This window comes from Periplaneta americana, chromosome 16 (assembly GCF_040183065.1).
Source record: "Periplaneta americana isolate PAMFEO1 chromosome 16, P.americana_PAMFEO1_priV1, whole genome shotgun sequence".
NCBI lineage: Eukaryota > Metazoa > Arthropoda > Insecta > Blattodea > Blattidae > Periplaneta > Periplaneta americana.
Genome location: NC_091132.1, coordinates 69,517,697 through 69,543,192, shown reverse-complemented (window position 1 = coordinate 69,543,192; position 25,496 = coordinate 69,517,697). Strand labels below are relative to the sequence as shown.

At 35.9% G+C, this 25,496-nt stretch overlaps 1 protein-coding gene across 2 annotated transcripts in view; it reads right to left on the bottom strand.

Annotated features, from left to right (window-relative positions):
* SmydA-1 (SET and MYND domain containing, arthropod-specific, member 1) overlaps window positions 1-25,223 on the bottom strand; it is a 49,301-nt gene extending 24,078 nt beyond the window's left edge. The window contains exons 1-5 of one of the 2 annotated variants that reach the window (XM_069849466.1): window positions 25,056-25,223; window positions 13,504-13,651; window positions 10,688-10,951; window positions 8,527-8,778; window positions 1,001-1,311 (exon numbers count right to left, since the gene is read on the bottom strand). In XM_069849466.1, the coding sequence (XP_069705567.1) occupies window positions 1,001-1,311; window positions 8,527-8,778; window positions 10,688-10,951; window positions 13,504-13,641 (965 nt within the window). In that variant the 5' untranslated portion in view covers window positions 13,642-13,651; window positions 25,056-25,223. Of the gene's footprint in view, window positions 1-1,000; window positions 1,312-8,526; window positions 8,779-10,687; window positions 10,952-13,503; window positions 13,652-24,891; window positions 25,022-25,055 lie in introns of those variants that run through there. The other variant, XM_069849467.1, reaches the window with a different exon arrangement.
* Window positions 25,224-25,496: the final 273 nt, after the last annotated feature.

The following is a 25,496-nucleotide window of genomic DNA, read 5'->3' as shown; positions in this document are numbered from 1 at the left end:
TGTTTTTACAAATATTTCAGCTTTACTAAGTTAAAGAGTAATATATCCTACGTCATTCAGCAACAGTTGAGAATCGTGCACAAATTAGTTATTCATTCATTTTCAACTTTAATACTATTTTTTTTGGTTATTTTACGACGCTTTATCAACATCTAGGTTATTTAGCGTCTGAATGAAATGAAGGTAATAATGCCGGTGAAATGAGTCCGGGGTCCAGCACCGAAAGTTACCCAGCATTTGCTCGTATTGGGTTGAGGGAAAACCCCGGAAAAAACCTCAACCAGGTAACTTGCCCCAACCGAGATTCGAACCCGGGCCACCTGGTTTCGCAGCCAGACGCGCTGACCGTTACTCCACAGGTGTGGACCAACTTTAATACTGAAAATGTAATAAGGACAAAGAGTCATCATGTAAATACCGAAATTGCATTAGTAATTAGTCTTTCCTATTGTTAATCAACATTTAAAAACATTGTTAGTTTCTTTAATAATTTAAGGCCAGGGCAGCATTTTATAAGAATTATAAGGCATCCCTAAACTTTCTGGCAACACTATATGTATTTAGATTAGACCTTTTGGATAAAAATGTTTGCATTTCCAAGTTGAGATATTTTAAATTCCGATCTCTTAGAATTTGAATCTTGTATTTAGATTTTTTCTAGTTTCATTGTTTCATAGTTTATTTGATTTAGATTTATTTACAAGAATGCAAATTAACTGAAAAAAAAATGAGATTTTAGAGAATTCCTGTGATTGCATGTAAAGTCTATGCGACAGAGCACAGCCCAGCTGCAAACACGCGAGCGTGGAAAGATAAAATGTATACACTGTATTTATTTTATCATCAAAATTTGTGAATTTTTATACCTATTTGTTGCATTTCGTAAAATGGAAATAAATCTAATTTAATTTTCAGTATCTAGTTCATCTTGTTCTATTATTGCTGCATTACCGTGATCATGTTACTTTATAATAGGTTCAGAACTATATCAGAAACTTACTTTTCGAGGCAGCGGATGGCGCTGAAGTGTGTGCCAAATTCGGTGGGATCGGCACAACGAGTGCAGCGGCACCAAAAGAACTTTGTCTCCGCAAGATGGTGCCGACGGTTGGCCGTGCCCCATAGCGCGTCTGTGTAACAGATAGAGAGATGCTGTCCCTTGAGCACGGGCTCCATGGTGCGCACGATGAGACCCCCCTCTGACGTGAAGCTCTTGGCGCAGTTGGGGCGGCAGCTGTGTTCCAGCAGGGATGCCTGATCATACACAGCCACGTGGGCCGGCTCTGTTACAGGGACCTCGTGCCCGTTCACCTGAATCACGACACACAGACTGAATTATATTTAGTGGGCTAAAATTATTTATCTATCACACCGCCGCGCCGCCACTACCATTACTACATTCATTACTCTTAGACCTATCATCTTATCGTCATCAACGTTAACATTAACACTATCCTACCAGCACTGCCACCACATCACTATCACTATCACTACCTACATTACTGGGTGATTCAAAAGGTTGTGCTCAAACTGAAGGAGCTACAGAGGAACCTATGGTAATCCTCAGTCAGTATAAGCCCGTAACATTAAGGAACTATAGAGTTGACGGAGACTGCCAGTCTATTGTCGCACACTAGTGTTTAATTTCAATAAATGAAACTATTTTCTATAAATATCTTTCTTAATAGCAAGAAGCCACTTAGATGTAAATTGGATTGACAGAAAAACACACAAAAATTCCACAATCTGGGACATCTGGCCGACATCTACGGCTGACCACTAGGATCCAGAATACAAAGCAGAGGTTAACTTAAAGATAAAATACAATATGATTTGCGGAGAGAATACGGGACAATGATAAATTTAAAAATAAAGTATAACTTGGTTTCAGAGAAACATGAGATGAAAATACAATAAAGAGTAATGAAATGAAGTAAAAAAAAATATATTACGTAGTGTTATATAAGTGATTGTGTAAAATGGATAATGAATCTCTCAATACCATTAGATAAATTTTGTTAATGTCCTCATTAGAAAATTCAAGAGAAAGGAGAATGGTTTTGGTTAACATAAATGACGTTCCCCTAACGCCAAAAATAAGCCATTTCACTTCCCATGTATTGATATTCATTTTGTATCTCTCACTGAAGTGAGGAAACATGGATTGTAAATAGATTTCTTTTCGTCGTTAACGTTATTGGCTTGTTGATCATCCTTCTCAAAACGGACAGTGGGTCAAGAATAAGGCTTCTTTGATTCCGGCGATCGATGGCTATAATGTCTGCTCTTTTCGTTGACCCTTTCTCAGCCAAGCAGTGCACTTCTTCGTAAACCTCCTTCAGAAGAGTGGTTCCGATGGAACTTCTCACTTTATGGTGGCGATTATTCCTCAGTAGTTCTCATTTAGGGTAATAACCCAAAACATGCCCAAGTGTTTCTACTTCGCTGCATCCTGGATGACGACGGTTTTGATCTTGGAAGGAACGATCTGGCACAGATCGTACTGCTGCGATGTTTGTGGACATCTTTATGGCATTGATCCACTCTGAGGATGATATCCCCCTTCTATTACAGAGTCTAAATTATGAGTGAGAGTATAAAAAAGAAATTCCGGTAATGGTACACTGCAGTCTGACAACATGCATATAAGACCGGAAGATTTTCTGAATATCTCAAAGATACAATATGACTATAAATGTCTGAGATAACAAACTAAAGTCATACGGCCTGTCCTTGCTTATGCATCTGAACTATGAGCAGATACAACAACAATTGAACAAATCATGGAAACAAAAGAAATTAATACCTTGAGATAAATAGTAGAGAAAACAAGACTCGAACATGTTAAGCAACCAGACTTTTAAAGAGCAGTGTGACATTCAAACGATAAAAGAATACATGACCAGATGAAGAATGGAATGGAATAATCATATCTCCAGGATTATGAAGATTGTTAGAGACAATTCACCAACAGGAAGAAGTCCGGAAAAACCTCGGAAAAGATGGTTCGACTGACAGTAGATAAAAGCAGGCTGTTAGCCTATAAAGAGTGACAGAAGAAGAAGAAGAAGAAGAAGAAGAAGAAGAAGAATCTTTCTCTTATTTCGTATGGACTTGCACTGAAATTTTTCTTCACACTATTCAATAATGTGCAAAATGATGGACGTATAATAAACGTTACGAAAAGAAATAAGAATATTAAACTAATTTATCGTTCTTGTTCATTTACACATCTCTTTTAAAACGTTTATTTTACTAAACCTGAAAGATGTTTTAGGCAGTGATCACATTTTCAGTAGACTCGACTGTACATTGGTGTTCAAAGATATCTAGCCTAGACTTTTGTAATCGTGAAAGCGAACTTTTCATCTAAAGTGAAAAATAGAAATCAATTCTTTCTGAAGTTTTACGAACTTAAACATACGTCACAAAATACGTCACTACTGACGTCAACATAGTGTTAGCCTTATAGCGGGAGATGAGAGTGTGGAAACACTAATATTGCATTTCAGCTCATCGAAGAAGTAATCTTTCGGCTTACGTATAGAATGTTTAGAATGTTTTATTTTCGTTGGCAGAGTTAAGGCCATAAGGCCTTCTCTTCCACTCAGTCAGCCTTAATCAATGCAATAGTGATATATTTATTTGAATTATAAATATTTACAATACACTTAAAAGATTCTCCAGCAATATTCCTCAGTTAAGTTTTAACGACTAGTACATGTTTATTTAAACTGGGATAAAATCTATAAGAAAAAGTAATAACTTAATTTATGAGTTAATCGAACAGTGAGATTCTCTAATAAACTGGAAACGTTTAGAGTACACGAAACAGGATCTACTTTCTGTTGACAAGCAGGTCGTATTGCACGCGTGCATGATTGGACGACAGCCGAGAGCGCGGGTCAGGACTCGAGTCCCCGCAGAACGTGTTTGTGTTGGCACTACTCGCAGCTCGTTTCTAATTCGCCCGTCTCTCCGTCACACACTGCTTCTGCCAAACGGTGCGTTGGAGAGAGTCAACGGTGCAAGATATTGAACTACCTTCTCCTACACATTACAGACGGGCGCATTCACCGCACGAATACAGGTGGAAGGGAACCTATTACACTAATTCACAGAGGTAATAGATCAAGTCATTGCGAACAAGTTTTGTCAAATAAGTTTTTTGATACGTCCAATAGTTTTGAGAATACGAAATGTAACGTGTTGCAACGTTGCAAAGAGTAGCAGTGCTCCTTGAGGTCGTTGTTTTGCAGTGGATGTGAGTGCACATAGAAAAGTAAATTAAACACCCAAACTGTCATATTAGATTAAAGATGTGTATAAAGTAGGCTACTTGTAGGTCTCGCAAAGGCGTTTGGTAGAGTGGATTAAAGTAATGGGGAACCTGAAGAATATTGTTGTGGATTAGAAAAAGAAGTGGCTCTTCTGTAACCTTTATATGAAATAACAAGTCAAAGTGAAGATAGGAGAACAAATTTCAGAAGGAAGTGAAGTAGAGAGAGGAGTAGGTACGACAAGTTTTTCCATTATCACCTATCCTGTTCAACATTTACTTGAGCAATTTAGTGAAGAACTGTTTTCAGAACATGGAAGGAGTGATAGTAGGAGGAAGAAGAATAAAGAGCATAAGATTTGCTGATATAGCTTTGTTTGGAGAAGAGGATATTATGCTGAGGGATATGTTACAGGAGCTAAATGACAGCTGAGAACGGTATGGGATGAAGATAAATGCAAATAAGACGAAGACCATGGTCATGGGGAGAAAAATGAAGAAGGTAAACTTGCGAATTCGAAACGACGCAGCAGAGCAAGTGGACAGCTTCAGATACTTGGGGTATAGGAAGCAGTAACACGAGCTACCGCCAGGAAGTCAAAAAGAGGATAGCAATGATCAAGGAAGCTTTTAATAGAAATAGGAGCACCTTCTGCGGACCTCTGGAAAAAAGAACTAAGGAAGGTACTAGTGAAATGCTTTGTGTGGAATGTGGTATTGTATAGGGTAGAAACATGGAAAATAGTCTACGACGATGTGAAGAGAAGCGAATAGAAGCATTTGAAATGTGTGAAATGAACAGACAGAATAAGGAATGAAGCTGTGTTGGAAAGAGTGGGTGAAGAAAGAATGATGCTGAAACTGATCTGGAAGAGGAAATGAAATTGCTTGGATCACTGGCAGAAAAGAAATTGCCTTCTGAATGATGCACTGGAAGAAATGGTGGACGGAAGAAAAGTTCGGGACAGAAGAAGATATCAAATGCTGCTCTTGGGCAGAGCAGTATGAATGGATTGATGAATGAATGATTGATTGTCATGCTAATTCAAAATTATTTACAATGATCACAAGATATATTCGCAGAGATTCTAGTGGAAAGTTCCTCCTCCAGTCTCTCAAAATTTTTATTGCGAAAAATTTAAATGTCACACGATGTTATGGGGATAAACCAAAAATATGAAACATAGGCTAATTTGATTATAGAATTAACATATTTACTTTTGCTAGTAGTTGGCACGTCTCTACTAGCACAAATTTTCAAATACCAAGATTTCTTGTCCAGAACGTTTTATAAATCGAAGGCAGATTTTTAATTTTAGTACGTTTCAACAATTTTACGTGATCGATATATATATATATATATATATATATATATATATATATATATATATATACATTTTTTTCTTTAATTATAACGCTGCTGCGCATGCCGTCTTTTACCACCTCTTATTTAATTCTGATATAAATTACATATTGAGACTTCATGCAGAAGTAGCAGGTAGATATTTCAAAATAAATAATAAAATTTTAGACAAAACACATCCTTCTGATTATCAATTTTAATCACGGGTTTTGAGAATTACTTGCAGAGAGTCATTTTTAAACTGAATAAAATAAATGAACAATACAATTAGAAAATATAGAGTATGAAAAAATTATTGGCACGTTATAAGAGCTAAAATCATGCTGGATTGTTGTACTCTAATTATTTGAGATTTTAAAATCTCTTACAAAACAACGAAGGATGTTAGAAAAAATGTCCATAAATTCAATTATCTCTCTGACACCATTAAAAAGACTTTTACAAATATAAGAGAATAAACTAAAACAACTTTCTAATAGACAAAGATTGTCCCTATACTACTGTATGGATTCTTACTAAAAAGCAAGAAATTTGGAAGCAGTAGAGATGATATTTTTGACACGGTACACTCGTGCTGCCATCTTGTAACTGCTGCTTCCTTGTTTCGCTTGTGCGCACAGCGATTATCTTCGAATTTGGATGATACTGCATCTAGTGGTGACAGATTCAGGCGCCTCATTAAGAAATATAGATTGGTACCTCAATTTTTAACTTACTGACTCGCTTGCGTATTAGTATACCTTTTTTTTCCAACCTCATGACAGGCCAAATCGACCTCTAGAGGGTGGCGAGAGGTTAAGGCTTCCACCTGTACGGCCAATCGGCATTTAATTGCAGTAGGGATGTCAGTCCTACGTGTTCGCCGCCTTTACCTGTAAGGAAATGCCCCTGGTACTCATTTCTGTATAGGCTGAGTAGACCCCAGGCCATAGTGCGGCTGGAAGAATTAGATCAATGGAAAAATCCATGTCTCCATCTGGAATCGAACCCGCGATCTTATGGCTTGCAGCGTTACGCCTTAACTACGACGCTACCGCGCATTCCCATATTAGTAAAATAATATATTTATTATAACAAAAATTCTGAATCTCTTGTCAGTCATAATTGAAGGGTTCAGAGCCATAGTGGGCCAAGCGCCATATATTAAAATGAAGAAAACAAGGGTTAAAGTTAAATAAATACCATAATTCAATAAAATATATAGCAAATAATATAAAGTGTGCACATCAAAACTATAGTAAAGGCAGAAGAAATAGGGGGATTTTTGGTCTTGTGCGGAAACTACTCACTCCACACTTTCTCTAGCGGTTTATGACTTGAACAAAGAGACCTTCCTGTCGCTGCGTTCGAATCTAGTTGTTGGCAAGCGCTCGTCTATGACATTACTGTGTTACAGCTTGTTCGAAAAATATATTATAATAACATAATACACAGTATTTTTAAATACTAATCACTCATAATAAGCAGTATTTTTAAATACTAATCATCCAAGTAATCGCTATCGTGTCTCAGTCGAGCTCTGATATCAGAAGTCATATTAAAGACGTTATTTATCAAGTTTACTATTTCTTGAAAGAACTTATAGATTGTGACGACATTAAAAGTGTCCTATCATCAACTCAGACAGCCACTGCCAAGGTGTGTGATGTTTCTCTACGATCGGTTAAGAGAACCTGTGCAGAACGATTTTTTTAGTCATACTTATTGTGTTATTTCTTTTGTTAAGCTAAGACATTCTTTAGTGTGTTTCTAATACATAAGTATTTTCTTATTACGAAACTCGTTCATATTACAATAACGTGTACATTTTCTACACACAGTAGGAATATATTAATTTTTTACTCTTTAATTTTTAATTTCCTCATGATTCATAAAGTTGATAACTGTATAAATATTATTTAGTAGTTACTATTTCGATACAATATTCTAGAAACACATAAAAACAGAATATTAATTGTGTGTAATGCTAAATATTTGATTTCACGTATTAAGTTTACTTTACATTTGTGAGATGACTAACTTGCGAAATATTATAAATGATAATATCATCTAAAGTCTGATTAGTGTATAATATGTTACTATTCAGCGATGAATGCAATGGAGGGGGAAAGAGAACTGGCCTCCATAACCCATTATCTCCTGACTTAGTTACCCCATTAGTGATGCCTTATTGTTGTCAGAGTTTCACACCTGTGTTCGGACAGTTGACTAAACAAAACAATATTCAGTAATCAGGTATTTGTAGTTACTAGAAATCACGTTATTATTTTATTTGTTCTTTTAAGTTTTCCTCTAGTGAAAACGTGTGAATGGAGGAGTAAGTTATTTGGGACAGGACCATACACCAAGTAGGTTCTGAGAGGTGCAGGAGTCGGGGTAGTGAATGAGGGGTTCGCCATACCCGCCTATTTCTTCTTCTGTCCCTGATATGTCAATCTTCATTAAACTGTGGTATTCACTTAACTGTCCACACCTGTGGAGTAACGGTCAGCGCGTCTGGCCGCGAAACCAGGTGGCCCGGGTTCGAATCCCGGTCGGGGCAAGTTACCTGGTTGAGGTTTATTCCGGGGTTTTCCCTCAACCCAATAGGAGCATATGCTGGGTAACTTTCGGTGCTGGACCCCGGACTCATTTCACCGGCATTATCACCTTCATATCATTCAGACGCTAAATAACCTAGATGTTGATACAGCGTCGTAAAATAACCCAATAAAAAAATAATAAAAATAAATTCACTTAACTTTAACTCTTGCTTTCTCCGTTTTCAGTAAATGGCACTTGACCCACCATGGCTCTGAACCCTTGAATTTTAGACAAAGACATGAATACCCTAACGGTGTCATTACAGTCATTAAATGATTGAGTGAGCTCTCAGGCGCGGTACCTGCAGAATTCCGCACACACGCAGAATGTCGTCCTCGCTGAACTCTTGTAGGCAGAAGAAGCGGCGTACGAATTGCGCCACAGTGACGCGATCCTCCTCATAGCGCGGCGTCTTCTTCCGCTCGGCGCAGTGCGACTCGAGCGACTGTAGCCGCTCCCACGCTACCGGGTTCGAGTCCCGCAGGTACAGACACCGCAGTGCTGTTACGCACTGGTAGATCGGGTGCGGCTGCTGAAAGTTTCGTACGGTAACCTGCACAAAATAGTAGTAGATTGAGCGACGCAATAAGGATTGAAAAACATACAAAGGGACAAACAAAGGAACCGATAAACAAATTAGAAAAGATAAAGTGGAAAGAAGAAGAGAGGGAAAGTGATAAAGTAAAGAAAAATATACGAAGTCCTAAGCTGAGAAGAATCAGCTTAAAAGTTTGGAACTATATAGATCAGTGATTCTCAACCTTTTTATTGGCGTACCACTGTTTTTAACTTAGGAAATTTGCTGCACCACTAACCAAATTTATTGTGGGAAAACGTCATGTGTCGCTCCAAGCGTCTGTTTACTTAAGAAAAAGTTACGCTTTGAATTTATTCAATGGAGTGTCCCATAAAATATACAGAAACAGCTATATATTTTTATATTTTATGATATTTTTTTTTTATTTCAAACTTTAAGTACCACCCAGCAGTGGCTCGCGTACTACCGGGGTACGCGTATCATAGGTTGAGAATCGCTGATATGGATGAAAGTGAACACATGCAGTGTCTTGTAATTATAATAGATGACTTGACAGCTCTATGGGCATGAAAATTGATGGAGAGCTATTTTAGACCTTAAGAAAATGTTTAATAAAAAACGGAAAATCGTAATTGTTGACCAAGAATGACGAAATTTCACCTCGATATACGTACCCTTAAATTAGGGAAGAAAGAATGGATGGAAAAAATTGAAAAAGAAGCTATGATATAAGTGAACAAAATGAAAGGAAAAAGAAAAGAGAAAATGATATAAATAAATTAAGCCTAGTAGATGGTAGTATTTTATTAAATGTAATGGGAAGTTTCTTCATACAGTCAACTCCGGATATAGTGAACCTCTGCGAACTTGCATATTTCGTTCACTATATCCGAGGTTCACTATATCCGAAGTGTCTCTCCCCTAACCTTAATTGACAGAAATTAATGAAATTGTGAACAAGAAAATAAAATATTTTATTTTTGTGGGACGGATTGCACTGTATATTGTATTCTGTTACTCACAGTTGATTTACTTAAACTATGCGACCTACGTCCGCTTGCGAAAGACTACGTTCAATGTCATATTAATATTTACCTTATCTTCCAAGGAAAACACTTTAGGTTTCGACATTTTTATACAGTACATTCACTATTGGAACACTAGAAACAGACCGGTCAGGTAGAAATGACAAAAGCTGTTATGGTGTGACTGCGTACTCAGCCTTGGAATTTCCCGGGTCACTTAATGGAAACTGGGAGTGGGGTGATGGAGTTTGAAAGCAATCGAAATCTTACCTTCATTTATGCTCTGGACATAATGTCCGTCCCCTTTTAATAAAAGAAGTCAATTTCATTTTCCGTTGTTTGGATGCTATCCGTCATAATGGAAATGTTTCTGAGAACAAAAGTAAACCCTTTGACGGTGGAGGATTAGAAATAACAGTAGAGTAGAGTACCTGAGAACAGAATGTCAACCCTTCGACAGTGGAGTGAGGCAAGGTCGTCACGTGTTACCTGGATTTACAGTACAGCTCATTGTCTATGAATCACTAATCCTACCCTTGTTCTTTAACTAAAGGAGTAAGAAACTTAGAATACTGCCCTCAATACATTCTTTCAATTTTATACAAGAAGGTGTGACTTCAAATAAGAATTTGTCAGGATACAAGGTTCACTATAACTGTAGCGAGGGTTCATTATAAACGGAAATATTAATGTACTTTTTAATGTATACAGGTCGGAACCAATTATTTAGATTCACTATAGCCGAATGTTCACTATAACAGTGTTCACTATATCCAGAGTTGACTGTGTTTCTTATGAGAAAATAAAAAGGAAAAAAAAATGGAAAATATACTTGGAAAAAATTCTAGTTAATCGTCTAATATACATATGTTTTAATACTGTAATGTGAGACACGTTACCTTGGAGCCTTTGTGCAGTTTAGTGAAGCTGCACTCCGCGCAGTGTGCAGTGGCGTGAGCACACACCTCGCTGCACACCGGCCAGCCGCACTCGGCGCACGTCTTGGCATTTTGCTCCGTCAGCAGCCGGTAGCAGCCTAGGCATACTGGCGGCGTCACCTGCGAGGGTCCCGCCACCAGTGGCAACTCCTGCAGGATAATCTCTCCCACTTTCAGGTCTCGCGTGGCGATCAGGTGCCGCCCTAGGATCTTGTTCTCGGCAACCTGTAACGCACAGCAATCAATTAATTTATTATTAATGTCAATGTTCTCATCTGGTTTCTGTTATTTTTCAATACAACATAGGCTACATATTATCATGGTAATGGGACATCATTTTATTTTTACTTCAATTTTTATTGTACCTGAGTTTTTTAATGTACTTCACTCCCACCTCTTCTATTAATGAAGTTCCAACTGTCCTCCACACAGAACCAAGGCCGTATATAGTAAGCAATACTGAGTTAGTGAGTATAGTACATTCCAGAAATATGTTCGCGTTTTCCAGTGACGAAAGAACTTTCAATATTGAATCATATTTTCGAACAGGTATTGTCGTCCGTTTGCCTACATCGCATCCCAATTTCCTCATCCGCTTCTGTTCGCCCCTCTATAAAGACTGGTGACTGGGCTGTCTTAGCTCTTTTCTGAAAACATTAATTTCTGTTAGGAATTGGACGTCTACGTAATATTATACAACTGTTTAAAATAACTTAAATAAAAGGGCCTCGTTAAGTAATTAACTGTCACGTGATTTCTCCTCTTTCTACGATCCTGTGACAAAACCACTTGGACGGACAGTAGATAGCATGTCTGAGTAATTTATTCTGTGCAGTCGGGCAGAAGTGAAGATTGAATTTACAGTACGTAAGGTACTCTTTTATAGAGTAGGTACAGAATTATTTCAACATGAGTTACTAGTACGAAGGACGAAACTGGTAATTGGAATTAGGTACAATAGTCTATAGTGCGATAATATGCACAAAAGAACTTAAGCCTGTATCGAAATGAACGGCCACCATTTTCAAAAATATGTTTAAATATCCATATTATGATTATTTTTCAATTTCACTTCATTCTCTATATTGTACGCTAATGTGCTGTAGACAGTATAATATACACTGCATAATGAATACATTCGCATGGATAACTCAGTTCATGAGTAAAAACACTTATTCAAATTAAGCTTTCAGGAATAACCCACTTTGAGGTCTGTGGATATAGAGGGAAAAATTGGATCGATGTCAGGTAGAGTTCTCAGGTAGCTCAGTGGGAGAGCGTTGGTACGTTTAACCAAAGGTCCCGGGTTCGATACCCGGCCCCGGAACAATTTTTCCCTCGAAATTATTCAAAACACTTATTGTTAATACTGTACTGTATTTTTATTAAACAAAAACCTAATGGCAATTATCAAACTCAAAATTGTGATAGTTCCTAGTTTACGTAAGTGAATGAAGTACTTTTCTTCCCTCCCATACCTAGTAAAGTGATTTGTTTGTATTTTACGCCAGTATAATCGAACTCCAGTCGTGAAAGGGGGTATCAAACGGTGTTTCCGGTTCTCAACCGTTAATCCAATGGTATAGCGAGGTTAATATTTGAAATGTTAGTAAAAATAAAACGATGTCCCTGTATATATATAACATGTACATTGGTACCGATATTCTTTCACTGTTTTGACTTCACTCTCATCTCACTCACTGCACTGGCACTATGACACATTTCACTGACACTTCAGAACACATTTGACTGACACTATAAATTATCACTGATCGAATTTTAGGTAATCTCAGGCGTATCCTCGGCCTCATCTCGCCAAATACCATTTCGCTATCACCAATCCCATCGATGGTAAATAAACTAGCAGTTGATATAGCGTCGTTAACCAACTAAAAAAAACAATATTGTAAATATCTTCAGATATCTTTCGCCGATTGTTTGTAGCAGTCCAACTGCATCTCTTGTAACTTTTCCCTTCCTGAAGCCAAACTGCTTTTCTTCCAACTGTTCTTCCATCTTAGAATATAAACGTCGATTCAGTATTCGCAGAAGAATCTTCGCCGAGTGTGATATCAGACTGATAGTCCTGAACTCGTTACATTTCTTGACATTATTGTTCTTTGGTATTGGAAGCAACACTGTCTCCGTGAAATCTTCGGGCCAGTCGTCTTGCTCATTTATTTCGTTGCATAATGATAGAATTTCCTTCTTGTCTTCATCCAAGCATTTCACTAATTCAGTGGAGATTCCATCAACTCCTGTTGCTTTCCCATTCCTCATTTCCTTAAGCGCTAGTTAAACTCCTACCCTTAAAATAGAACAGTAGTGTCAGAGTTGTAAGCTCCGAAACCGGTTGTGGTCCAGTCGGAGCGTGAACTTGCTTATGTCTGTGGAAGCACCGGAGCTCGCAACGAGTTATAGTGGAGCGCTCCGCTCCGTTTAGGCTGTGTCTGACAACGCTGAAATAGAAAATCCTTTTTAGTCTTCTGATACGGCTGCTTCGTCTTCTATAGCCATGTCATCTGGACGATTCCTTGTCTCATATAACTCTTCTACATATTTCGTCCATCTGTTCAGTATTCAGCTTTTAACCATTAACCCTTATTTCACATGAGATTCATGAACTAGTTTCCGGTGACTTCAGCAATTGGTGATAACATATTTTCATGCATTTCTGCTCGTTTTCAACTATTTATCTCATCTTTGCTTATTTCTGGTATTATGTTTAGATCTAAGAACGGAATTAAAATACAGGTAACTCATTGGATGTCTGGTACCTTAAACGGCTTACACCGGTCTCTGTGTCCCTTCCAGTCGAGCCGCTGGTGGTCTCGGCAGCAGTAGTAGGTCACATGGCAGCCGCCGCACCGCTGCTGGGCGGGTTGCCTGCACACGGCGCATGTCTCAGCTCCCATGGCTGAAACACTAAAAGACAGTACAGATTTAAATTTTTTTACATTTTTATTTTATCATTAGAGAAAGTAATGGATTGCATAAAAATTATTTCGTGGAAATACATTTCAGCATCCATGTCTGCCTTTGCATAGCGACTTCTCCTAAGCTTATAGCTTGGTTGGTTGTTTGGATATTTTATTTCTTCTACTTATGAAAATGTATAAATAAAGTATATGTTATTGTATTTTTTACGTTTTGAGACCTTAATATTAACAAATGGATAAAGAAATACCTACGTAATGTTAAAAAACCGGACTCCTTTTCACATTCTTCATAAATTAAAAACATGCCTGTTGTATTTCCTTTTGCACATTCTATTAATAATAATAATAATAATAATAATAATAATAATAATAATAATAATAATAATAATAATAATTTAATAACAATAAGCCTAAATTATTATTATTATTATTATTATTATTATTATTATTATTATTATTATTATTATTATTATTATTATTGCGATTCCAATTTAATGAACTTGAAGTAAGATTTATTGGATAGATTAGTAACACTGAACTTAACATAATAAAGTCTTTTTACTTTTTTTAGGGTAAATAGTAGGTCTACATTTTCTTCATTCCTGTCCGTTTTTATGGTCACTTTGTTCGTCACAATAACACTTGTAGCTATAGTATTTAATATATGAATATCAAGAGGACTGTTTTTCGATAAAAATAATGTAATTATAGAGCATATACTGTAGGTACTTTATTTCTTCAACTGCAGCAAGCAGGCCTTCGTATGAAACTTTATTGACGCAAATTAATCCAGTTGTATTGGTTTCATAAATCGTAGTGTGCACTTATTACATTATTATACTTACTTACTTACTTACTTACTTACTTACTTACTTACTTACTTACTTACTTACTTACTGGCTTTTAAGGAACCCGGAGGTTCATTGCCGCCCTCACATAAGCCCGCCAATGGTCCCTATCCTGAGCAAGATTAATCCACTCTCTATCATCGTATCCCACCTCCCTCAAATCCTTTTTAATATTGTCCTCCCACCTACGTCTCGGCCTCCCCAAAGGTCTTTTTCCCTCCAGCCTCCCAACTAATACTCTATATGCATTTCTGGATTCGCCCATACGTGCTACATGCCCTGCCCATCTCAAACGTCTGGATTTAATGTTCCTAATTATGTCAGGTGAAGAATACAATGCGTGCAGTTCTGTGTTGTGTAACTTTCTCCATTCTCCTGTAACTTCATCCCTCTTAGCTCCAAATATTTTCCTAAGTACCTTATTCTCAGACAGCCTTAACCTATGTTCCTCTCCCAAAGTGAGAGTCCAAGTTTCACAACCATAAAGAACAACCGGTAATATAACTGTTTTATAAATTCTAACTTTCAGATTTTTTGACAGCAGACTGGATAAAAGTTCCTCAACCGAATAATAACAGGCATTTCCCATATTTATTCTGTGTTTAATTTCCTCTCGAGTATCATTTATATTTGTTACTGTTGCTCCCAGGTATTTGAATTTTTCCACCTCTTCAAAAGATAAATTTCCAATTTGATATTTCCATTTCGTATTATTATAGTAAGGTTAAACAATAATATCACGGTTTATTATATTTTTATGTATTATTAAGGGTCCGGATACTTATATTTGTGATATTAATAGCTAGTAACTTAATAGTCTGCCACAGAAATGACGTCGCGCGCAGTGTTCTATTTGACCTGTCCCGTATGCTCTGCGCAGCTATTGGTGTAGACTGTAGAGGCTTGGGTATAGCACTCTCTTTGTAAGGTTACAACATAAGACAAACACAGAGGCACATCCAGTACTACAGAAATAAAATTAATTTTGCTTCGTTACTTATAACCGAATGCGGGCCCGTTAGATTTCTAGTTAGAAGTGTGAGTCGGAATTCACTACAATCACAATCATGAATTTTAAAAAATCTTTTCACCCAAGATTCCATTTTATATTATATCTGGACTAACCTCAATTTCCACAAATTTTAGTGACCTGTCGCTTGTAGTTCTTACGTTTTATTTTCAGCCAAATGTTATTAAATTAATTAAAACAAACATATAGTGGGTATATAAAGGCAAAGATAAAAGCATTCATGCTCAACGCCATGCTTCGTCGCTTTAGCAGGGCGCTAAGAACAGTTGGTAAGAGTCTGTTGGCGAATGGACTGATCTCTTTGGTCGCATTAGTGTTAGGAATTAGTATGACGCGAGGCCACGCTTACTTGTTTAGTTTTCCTTCTGATGTTTTATAAATACTCGCATTTGTGCTGGCGGCGATTAAGTCTTTGCGTCAGTACTCCCCACCCGTCTTCATTATTGAGAGCGCAATGCAAACACAGACACTTGGGCCGCTGAAAGTACAGCCTTGTGAATCATCAGTCTTGTTAATTCACCAAGTGAATTACAACCTTAGCATGTTATTGCAATAATAATAATAATAATAATAATAATAATAATAATAATAATAATAATAATAATAATAATAAAAGGTAAAGATATCCCCGTCACACGCCATGAAGGCACTTGGGGGCATGGAGGTAGACCCCCATGCTTTCTATGACCTCGGCACTAGAATGACCACGCTCTGACCGCCTTTTACCCCCGGGAAAGACCCGGTACTCAATTTTATAGGAGGCTGAGTGAACCTCGGGGCCGTTCTGGAAGTTTGGCAAGGAGAAAAATCCCGTCACCACTTGGGATCGAACCCCGGACCTTCCAGTCCGTAGCCAGCTGCTCTACCAATTGAGCTACCCGGCCGCCCCATAATAATAATAATAATAATAATAATAATAATAATAATAATAATAATAATAATAATAATAATGGACCGTACTTTGTCTCAGGAGGTTACAAGATTAAGTATTATTGGAATTCTTAAGTAGACGACGAGCATTCATCTAGCAAGCAAAGTACTTGACTCACGGTTCACGCGACTCTTGTTTGGTGAAGTGGGGCAGAATAAAATGTGGACCACTTTAACAATTACACTAATATTTACAATTTAAATTATTTACACTATGTATACAAGAATACGCTATTTTTACTATTTAGACTACAATAAAGAATGTTGGACAACATTAATCAAACATTATTTACAACATTTAGCTTATGCACAGTGTTGTGTATTGTAATGTGAGGTATTTTATTTCGTAATACTATAGCCTACTTATTTTGTAAATTATGTACAACAGTGTAATTAATAATTTTTCATCAATGTAATCCTTCATTCTTTATGATAGTGTAATAATGAAAACGTATTTTAGTGTCTATAGTGTAAAGGGCTGTCAGACATACACTCAGACATTATTACTTTTATAGAATATTTATTTTTAATGTATAAATTTTCCATCATTATGTTAATCATTCCTTCGATCTATATTGTCTTATTTAACATTGGATTGTATCTGCTTGTTTAACTCTTATTAGAATTACATGTAGGCCTAACTAAATAAGTACATCTATATTTTGCTCTTACTAGTATTATCATTATTATTATTATTATTATTATTATTATTATTATTATTCCATTGTTTTCTGCATTGATGTTATTTATATTTTCTATGTATTTTTATACTGGTTGAGTGGAAGACAACGCCTTATGGCCTTAACTCTACCAGTACAAATAAATCAAATAAGCATTTTAATGAAGAAATAATTTAAATTGTAAGAAAGTTCATCATAATACCAATCTTTATCACTAGACTGCATTTTCAAGTCTCCGATGTCAAGTTTTGATTCATTAATAGGACGTCAACTGCAACACAAGATCAAATGTTCCCTCATAGTACCTGTGTCACGCGACAACATGACGTCACGCCAATATAGTTCATGATCAACTAATCTTATCTCTGTACGTCCTGGGACAGAATGCGGTGCATAATAATAATAATAATAATAATAATAATAATAATAATAATAATAATAATAATCATCATAATTTTTAAAATGCAGTAGTTATCCTTAACGCAAAGAGATTTTGCTTCACAAATTTTTATCCTCAGTATCTTATTCAGTATGATCACATCTAGTCATACTCGTTCTGACGTCATCCATCCATTCTTGTCATGCTTTTCTTTTTTTTTTTTCTCCTTCCCTCCGCAGTCCATTCCACCATCATCATCTTCCATTCTCATCCTCTTCACGTTTCCAAACCATTTTTATCTTCTTTCTTCAGTTACTTGAATAACGTTTTCTATCTCCGTAGTTCCTCAAATTCTTTGATTTGTCATTTTTTCCCTTCTTGATTTTCTCGTTACTCTCCGCCAAAACTCCATTCGAACAGCGAATAACTTGTTTTTGTGTATTCTGTCTAATGTCCAAGATTCTGTCTCGTATAACATAATACTTTGTACCAATGACGTACTATATAGACCTATGAGGGGGAAACTGTAACCGCTAAAGAGAGCATCTAAAGGCGGCGCGTAAGGAAATGCCTCCCAGATATCGGTGGTATGAGGAAAATCGAATACCTCCCGTGCACCAACGGGCACTGCTGCCTTGCAGAAAGATTCGTGGAAGACTAAAGGAAGAAAACCTTGATTAAAAATTATCTGGTCTTTCAAGTTGGGGGTTGTAGCGATAGTCCAGATTCCTGCCCTACACAAAAAGTACTGGCTACAATGCTAAGAAAACTAAAGGCAATAATAATATTAGTCTAATAATAATAATAAATTTATTATCATTATCGAATTATCAAGAAGTAAAGAAAGGCCCATGGGGACTTGGAAATAGAGTTCCATGCTTCCCTGACGTTGGCACCATATTCCGTTTCTACAATCTGTAAAGTAAATTGACGCATTTGGTTGGAACCGATGACAAGCGAATGGGCGGAACCTATCAGTGCGGGCGTGTATTGCGGGCTGCATCGACTCACAGCCGCTAAGAGGTAAGATGCACGTGGAAGAAGGTGATAGGTAGGATGACATTTTAGACGCTCGTCTTCAAGCAATTCTTTCCCTCAGAGCGGTCTTGGACTGCGCTCTCCACTCACCATTTTCGCAAAGGACCTGTTTCGTCTCCTATACTCTACAGCATGAGTGTACGAACGCATAAAGAACCAGGAGATATTGTACGTCAAGCATACTTTGCTAAGATCAATAACTATCCATATAAAATAGGAAAAGGACCTTAAAAACATGCGCTGCGGGTTGCTTGCGCTAGGGGTTACCTCGTACGAGTATGTTCTACAGATTGGATATGTATGTTCTACAGATTCCTGAAAGAGGGTATAGATACTTCGTTACTTTGTCTTTTTGATTTTATTGAAAGTTTAGTTTCAGAATTCTTGACCTATTCGTTCTTGAAGAATTTTCTAATCTTCTTCTATGTTGTCATGTTCATTGCGATATTGACGAGCATATTAGCTACATCTTCTTACTGATCATAGGTGCATGAAAATCACTTGTTTTCCATGTGTGGTGAACTTTAGCGCTGTTACGAATGCGGTGGGAGAGATGGTGGTTTAAATTGTATCCGCGGGCTACTGTTCTCACAATTCAGACAGTCAGAGTATAATTTAATAATGAGCGAATCTTATGTAATTGTCTACACTTCCTACATTTCAAAGGCTTGTATTTTGACTGTTTACCGAAATACAACAAATTAAAATACACTCCTCTATTGCTACGTTTCATTTTTAAGAACTAAATATTACTTTCATATTGAATATATCTCGGATTAAAAATATTGCACCTTCGAACAAAAGGAAAATTTGCAGAAAATATCAGTAGTTCCTTACACGAAAGAAATAGCTCTTAATTGAATCCTTAAGATTACAATTGATTACCCATTTAAATTTAGAATAGGCCTAAACCAACTCTTTTTTAGTAACTAGGATATCGGATTGTTACAAATAACCACCACCTGCTCGAATGCATCTACGCATCCACTGGCTGCTTATAACTGCCTGCTCGTAAGACCATTCTAACAATGCTTTCAGTGAAATAGCGTATTTCCAAATTCTAACGGTAGGTGCAGCACCAACCAACTCATCTGTATGTATGCTTCAGGAATTGTAACAGTCTGTCTTACAGATATATGATGGATGAATAAATATATCATATCATATCATATCATATCATATCATATCATATCATATCATATCATATCATATCATATCATATCATATCATATCATATCATATCATATCATATCATATCATATCATATCATATGTCTGCTTCAAACTATAAAAAGACGCTATTCTACCTACTTTGTGCCAGTGTGACATATTGAACTGTGTTGCGAATAATAATCCTCAGAAACTTGTCAGAAACTCTTGTGGATGAATTCGTGAAGCCTCAAGCACTCATGGAAAGTGACAAGCAGAAAATATATGTTTTTGCACTACCGTGCTTTTTGCTGTATTTGCAGCTATTGTTGCTAGACCTTGAAAGTTAGATTTCCCACAGAGAAACTTGTTGCTAGGGAAATCATTCTTCTTAACATAACATTACAGTGCACTTATTGTTACTTAGTTGCAATTGCAGTGCAGTTTTGCAAAGGCTTGGGAGTAATATTGCTCTAAATTTTCAATGAAAAATAGATTGCATTTGCAATTTTAAATATGATCGTGCAAAAAATGTTGTACAATACACGTTTGTGAAAAGCATTACAAAATTTTGGAAATTGAAAAACTCGCTCTGCTCTTTTTTCAATCTTTTCCTTGATTTTATAAAAACACTTCCCAACCTTGTATCGTAATATACTATTTCGCTTCACTTTTACTAACAGATATTCAATTTAATTATATCATTGGCTGAACAAAGTTCTCTGGGCAGACGAAGTAGTACATTTCTTTCCTGTTGGTGAAGTTAACATATGTTATTCCAGAATTTATGTTATTCCAGAATTTATTCTGAAAATAAAACCCAGGTTTTAATTCAACAAGTTCTTTATGATTTGAAAGTCACTGTATCACGTGGCTTCGCTTCACAATTTATCATTGGTCCATATTCCCTCGAAACACACAACAATGAAATAATATAAATGTCACATCAAACGAGGAGCGCTAAACTCTTAAATACACGGATCTTTGGCGATCGTGTCATCAGTGGGCACTTTCCAACATTATGGTCTTCACGATCTCCAGATTTCAATCCTGCCGATTTTTCGTTGTGGAGTTCCCTCAAAGAACGAGTTTTCGTGGCACATCCAACAACCCTACAGAAACTAAAATATGCTCTCTCTCTCTCTCTCTCTCTTTCTCTCAAGACATTGGAAATATTTCAAAGCATCGCCTGCAAAACACGCAGAAAGAATGACTTCCTTTGAATAAGAGAAATGCGGACATATTTCTAATGTTATATATGAACCAAATTCCATTGTTTTCTGAACTGTTATAATATTCATAACGCTTTGAAGAGTTAAGTGACTTTTGAAGGATCTGATACATATTATAGGCCCTATCTATTACAGTAGGACACCATTTTGCTAAATACGGGTTATTCAAAAGTTTTTTTTTTTTAAGTTAACACTGGAGTTTTGGCGTTAGGGAACAGACATGTGATCCGGGGCTGCATTTAGGCATGGGGTAGAATCCCTCCTAAGCAGATTGGATTTTCCCATTTGTTAAGGCGAATATTAGGTAATCTAATGCTAGATCTTAAGAGTTATGTGTCTAAAATACTATCTCTCTTCTCACCATTTCTATTGACACTGTACAGGATAGACGTGAAATAACCCTTCAGATTTTCAGAGCGAATAGCTCAGGTTGTACTCAACAAAGAAGTGTAGTACCATATTGGTGGAAAGTTTATAATTTTCTCGTTTTTTTTTTCGAAATGTTTAACACCTTCTTATTCGATAAATATTGCGAATAGGATCATGATTTTTGTCCATATCGATAGAAAATGTAATAAATAATCTTGTTAATTTATGATAACTGGACTTCATTTTACTTCATTTGATTCTTAATTTACTCTATTTTGTTACCAATTTAACCTACAAAACTTTCATTTTGACTTCACACTAATAGACTATTAAATTCTTACTAAAATAATATTTCACTTATTTTCATTAAGTACAATATTATCTTTGTTTCTTGGTAAAGAATTTTATTTATACAAGAGTTAGGTTTATATTAAATAGAACATATTGTTTTCTAAATGTTTTATCTAAATATTGTTTCTTTTATAGTAATCTGATTAGTTTCTAGCAAGTCTATTTCTATGACCTGTATTTTATAATTACTCGTACTATATTTATGTAGCTTCCTTTCCTTATTCTGTAATTTATGTAGGCCCACAGTTACAAATGGTATGTGTTCTGATAGTCTAATAATTAAGTATTATTATTATTATTATTTATTATTATTATTATTATTATTATTATTATTATTATTATTATTATTATTATTATTATTATTATTATTATGACTAGGAGAATGGAGAAAGTTACACAACACAGAACTGCACGCATTGTATTCTTCACCTGACATAATTAGGAACATTAAATCCAGACGTTTGAGATGGGCAGGACATGTAGCACGTATGGGCGAATCCAGAAATGCATATAGAGTGTTAGTTGGGAGGTCGGAGGGAAAAAGACCTTTGGGAAGGCCGAGACGTAGATGGGAGGATAATATTAAAATGAATTTGAGGGAGGTGGGATATGATGATAGAGACTGGATTAATCTTGCTCAGGATAGGGACCAATGGCGGGCTTATGTGAGGGCGGCAATGAACTTCCGGGTTCCTTAAAAGCCAGTAAGTAAGTAAGTAAGTATTATTATTATTATTATTATTATTATTATTATTATTATTATTATTATTATTATTATTATTAATATTATTATTATTGCCCTGTATAACTGTTTATAGGCCTAAGAATAACATTACGTTTCTACAACCTAGAGACGATAATCCGATATATTCCAACCAACGTAATATTTACGTTTGTCCTTCAGACGAACAATTAATTTTTTCCTTGCTCGGGCTATATTGCTCCATCCAACTAACATGATGTGTGTATGAGGGGAAGGACTACTTGCCAACCGCTTTGTAAACACTGTACAATTTTGTGTGTGCTTAACTTCAGAGTAAATGTGCCTTAAGTTTGAACTCTATTATTATATCTACAACATTCGTTTGGCCCATATATACTTATGATCACCTGTTACATCTAATTCATAATAACAAAAGCCCGGATGTTTGGCAAAATGCCTTTTTTACTGGGTGGATGTACACCATTATTTTCATAGATATAAATGTGATTTAGGGTAAATCAAAGTGATAGGGCCGATTTTTATTTTTCCTATTTTGCCTTTTTAAGACGTTTCTTACTAATTCAATAATAAATGCCTTTTTTGTCATTTTAAAAGCAATATTTCTTGTTTATTTGCAATTTTCTAATTAGTTGTAATGTGTATGAAATTTAAAATATATGAAACAATGAATAACTTTACTAACAATAGTAAATAAAAGTAATTTATTTCGGTGCTTAATCTGCTAATAATACTATTAGCGTAATATGAATAATGATCGACAATCCACAGTTACAAAAATATCTCATGTCTTCACCATACCAACAATCAGCTTTATAATTTTAAATATTAAGCCCGCTTTCATAGAAGTTGTCACGTAGCATTTTCTTCCTGTTACAATTTTGTGCTACACGTTTATTATTGTAGGAGAAAGAAATTTGATTGAGGAACTGTCAGTTATTGTCGGGTGACAGAAGATATAAGATCGGTTAGCAAGAATGCCTAAATTCAGTAAACCATTGAAAAGTAATCTTCATACTTACGTTAGTGAATTTGGTGCTCATGTGTTTTAAACCGATGGAACAGGTTTTGTTGTAAGATTTGTGAAAAGACAGTTAATCACGAAAAAAAAAAAATATATATATATATATATTTTATCAGTCAACATGTGTCAACTACGAAGTAAAAACATGAGTTATGCTGATATCATTTTAATTTATTGTTAAAATATATTATGCCTTTTTAAAATTATAATGGCTTTTTCAAAATTTGTCTTTTTTTTACGTTTTATTGCCTTTTTTCTGCCTATTTTAACTGTTATAAATACCTAAACATCCGGGCTCTAATAATAACAATAGTGCTATGTTAGTCTCCTTATTTAAGTTTCATAAAAACAGCAAAACATTTGGTGCTTATGTGTTTTAAACCGATGGAACAGGTTTTGTTGTAAGGTTTGTGAAAAGACAGTTAATCACGAAAAAAAGTATTTTATAAGTCAACATGTGTCAACTACGAAGTAAAAACATGAGTTATGTTGATATCATTTTAATTTATTGTTAAAATATGTTATGCCTTTTTAAAATCTATAATATCTTTTCCAAATTTGTCTTTTTTTTACGTTTTTATTGCCTTTTTTGCCTGCCTATTTTAACTGTTATAAATACCTAAACTTATCCGGGCTCTAATAATAACAATAGTGCTATTTTAGTCGCCTTATTTAAGTTTCATAAAACCAGCAAAAAATTTGGTGCTTATGTGTTTTAAACCGATGGAACAGGTTTTGTTGTAAGGTTTGTGAAAAGACAGTTAATCACGAAAAAAAGTATTTTATAAGTCAACATGTGTCAACTACGAAGTAAAAACATGAGTTATGTTGATATCATTTTAATTTATTGTTAAAATATGTTATGCCTTTTTAAAATTTATAATAGCTTTTCCAAATTTGTCTCTTTTTTACGTTTTTATTGCCTTTTTTGCCTGCCTATTTTAACTGTTATAAATACCTAAACTTATCCGGGCTCTAATAATAACAATAGTGCTATTTTAGTCTCCTTATTTAAGTTTCATAAAAACAGCAAAAAATTTGGTGCCTATGTGTTTTAAACCGATGGAACAGGTTTTGTTGTAAGGTTTGTGAAAAGACAGTTAATCACGAAAAAAAGTATTTTATCAGTCAACATGTGTCAACTATGAAGTAAAAACATGAGTTATGTTGATATGATTTTAATTTATTGTTAAAATATGTTATGCCTTTTTAAAATTTATAATATCTTTTCCAAATTTGTCTTTCTTTTTTACGTTTTTATTGCCTTTTTTGCCTGCCTATTTTAACTGTTATAAATACCCAAACATCCGGGCTCTAATAATAACAATAGTGCTATTTTAGTCGCCTTATTTAAGTTTCATAAAAACAGCAAAAAAAGACTGAAAGTTGGCATGTGAAATTAAGATTATATTCCAGCGGACAGCCAAAGACATGAATCATGATGCCCACATCCCCGTAGCTACTCTCACGCGTTACCATGTGTTTTCCTAGTCTCTAACAAGTGGCAAACGCACATCCCTGTCCACAGCCGACACAGCAACGTTAAATGAATGACACTGTACACCGGTTACAACAACTCTGGTCACCATTATCACCGCAATTACAATTATCACAGCCAGAAATAAATGACTTGCACTTGCCTGGAGTGGAATCAGCTCATGCTCAGGAAACAATAGCGCCGCAGCGGGGCTATTTTCTGTCTGCTGGGCCCGGCCGCACACAATGACCCGCCCGTCTACCTGTTCCCAAATCCATCATCGCTCCTCGGCGCTGCGCTATTTTTACAGCGATCGGTTCACAGCTACAGTCCCACGGGACTGCCTCACAAATCGCCAGCCCGCCTCGCGAGGTTGGTAGCACTTGATTGCACTCGTGTCGTAAAGGATGCCTAATATTAAGGTGGCAAGACTTTTGCCGACAGCTTCCGCGTGGCGTTAGATAACCGGGTCGTTAACATTTGTTCCATTCAATTCTTTTTAATGTCCACTTATCGCGAATTACTATAACGAAATATTTTTTTAAATACCATGTTTTAATTTTTGCATTTGTCCAGCAGGTTAAAAAAACCCTTGTGCATTTGA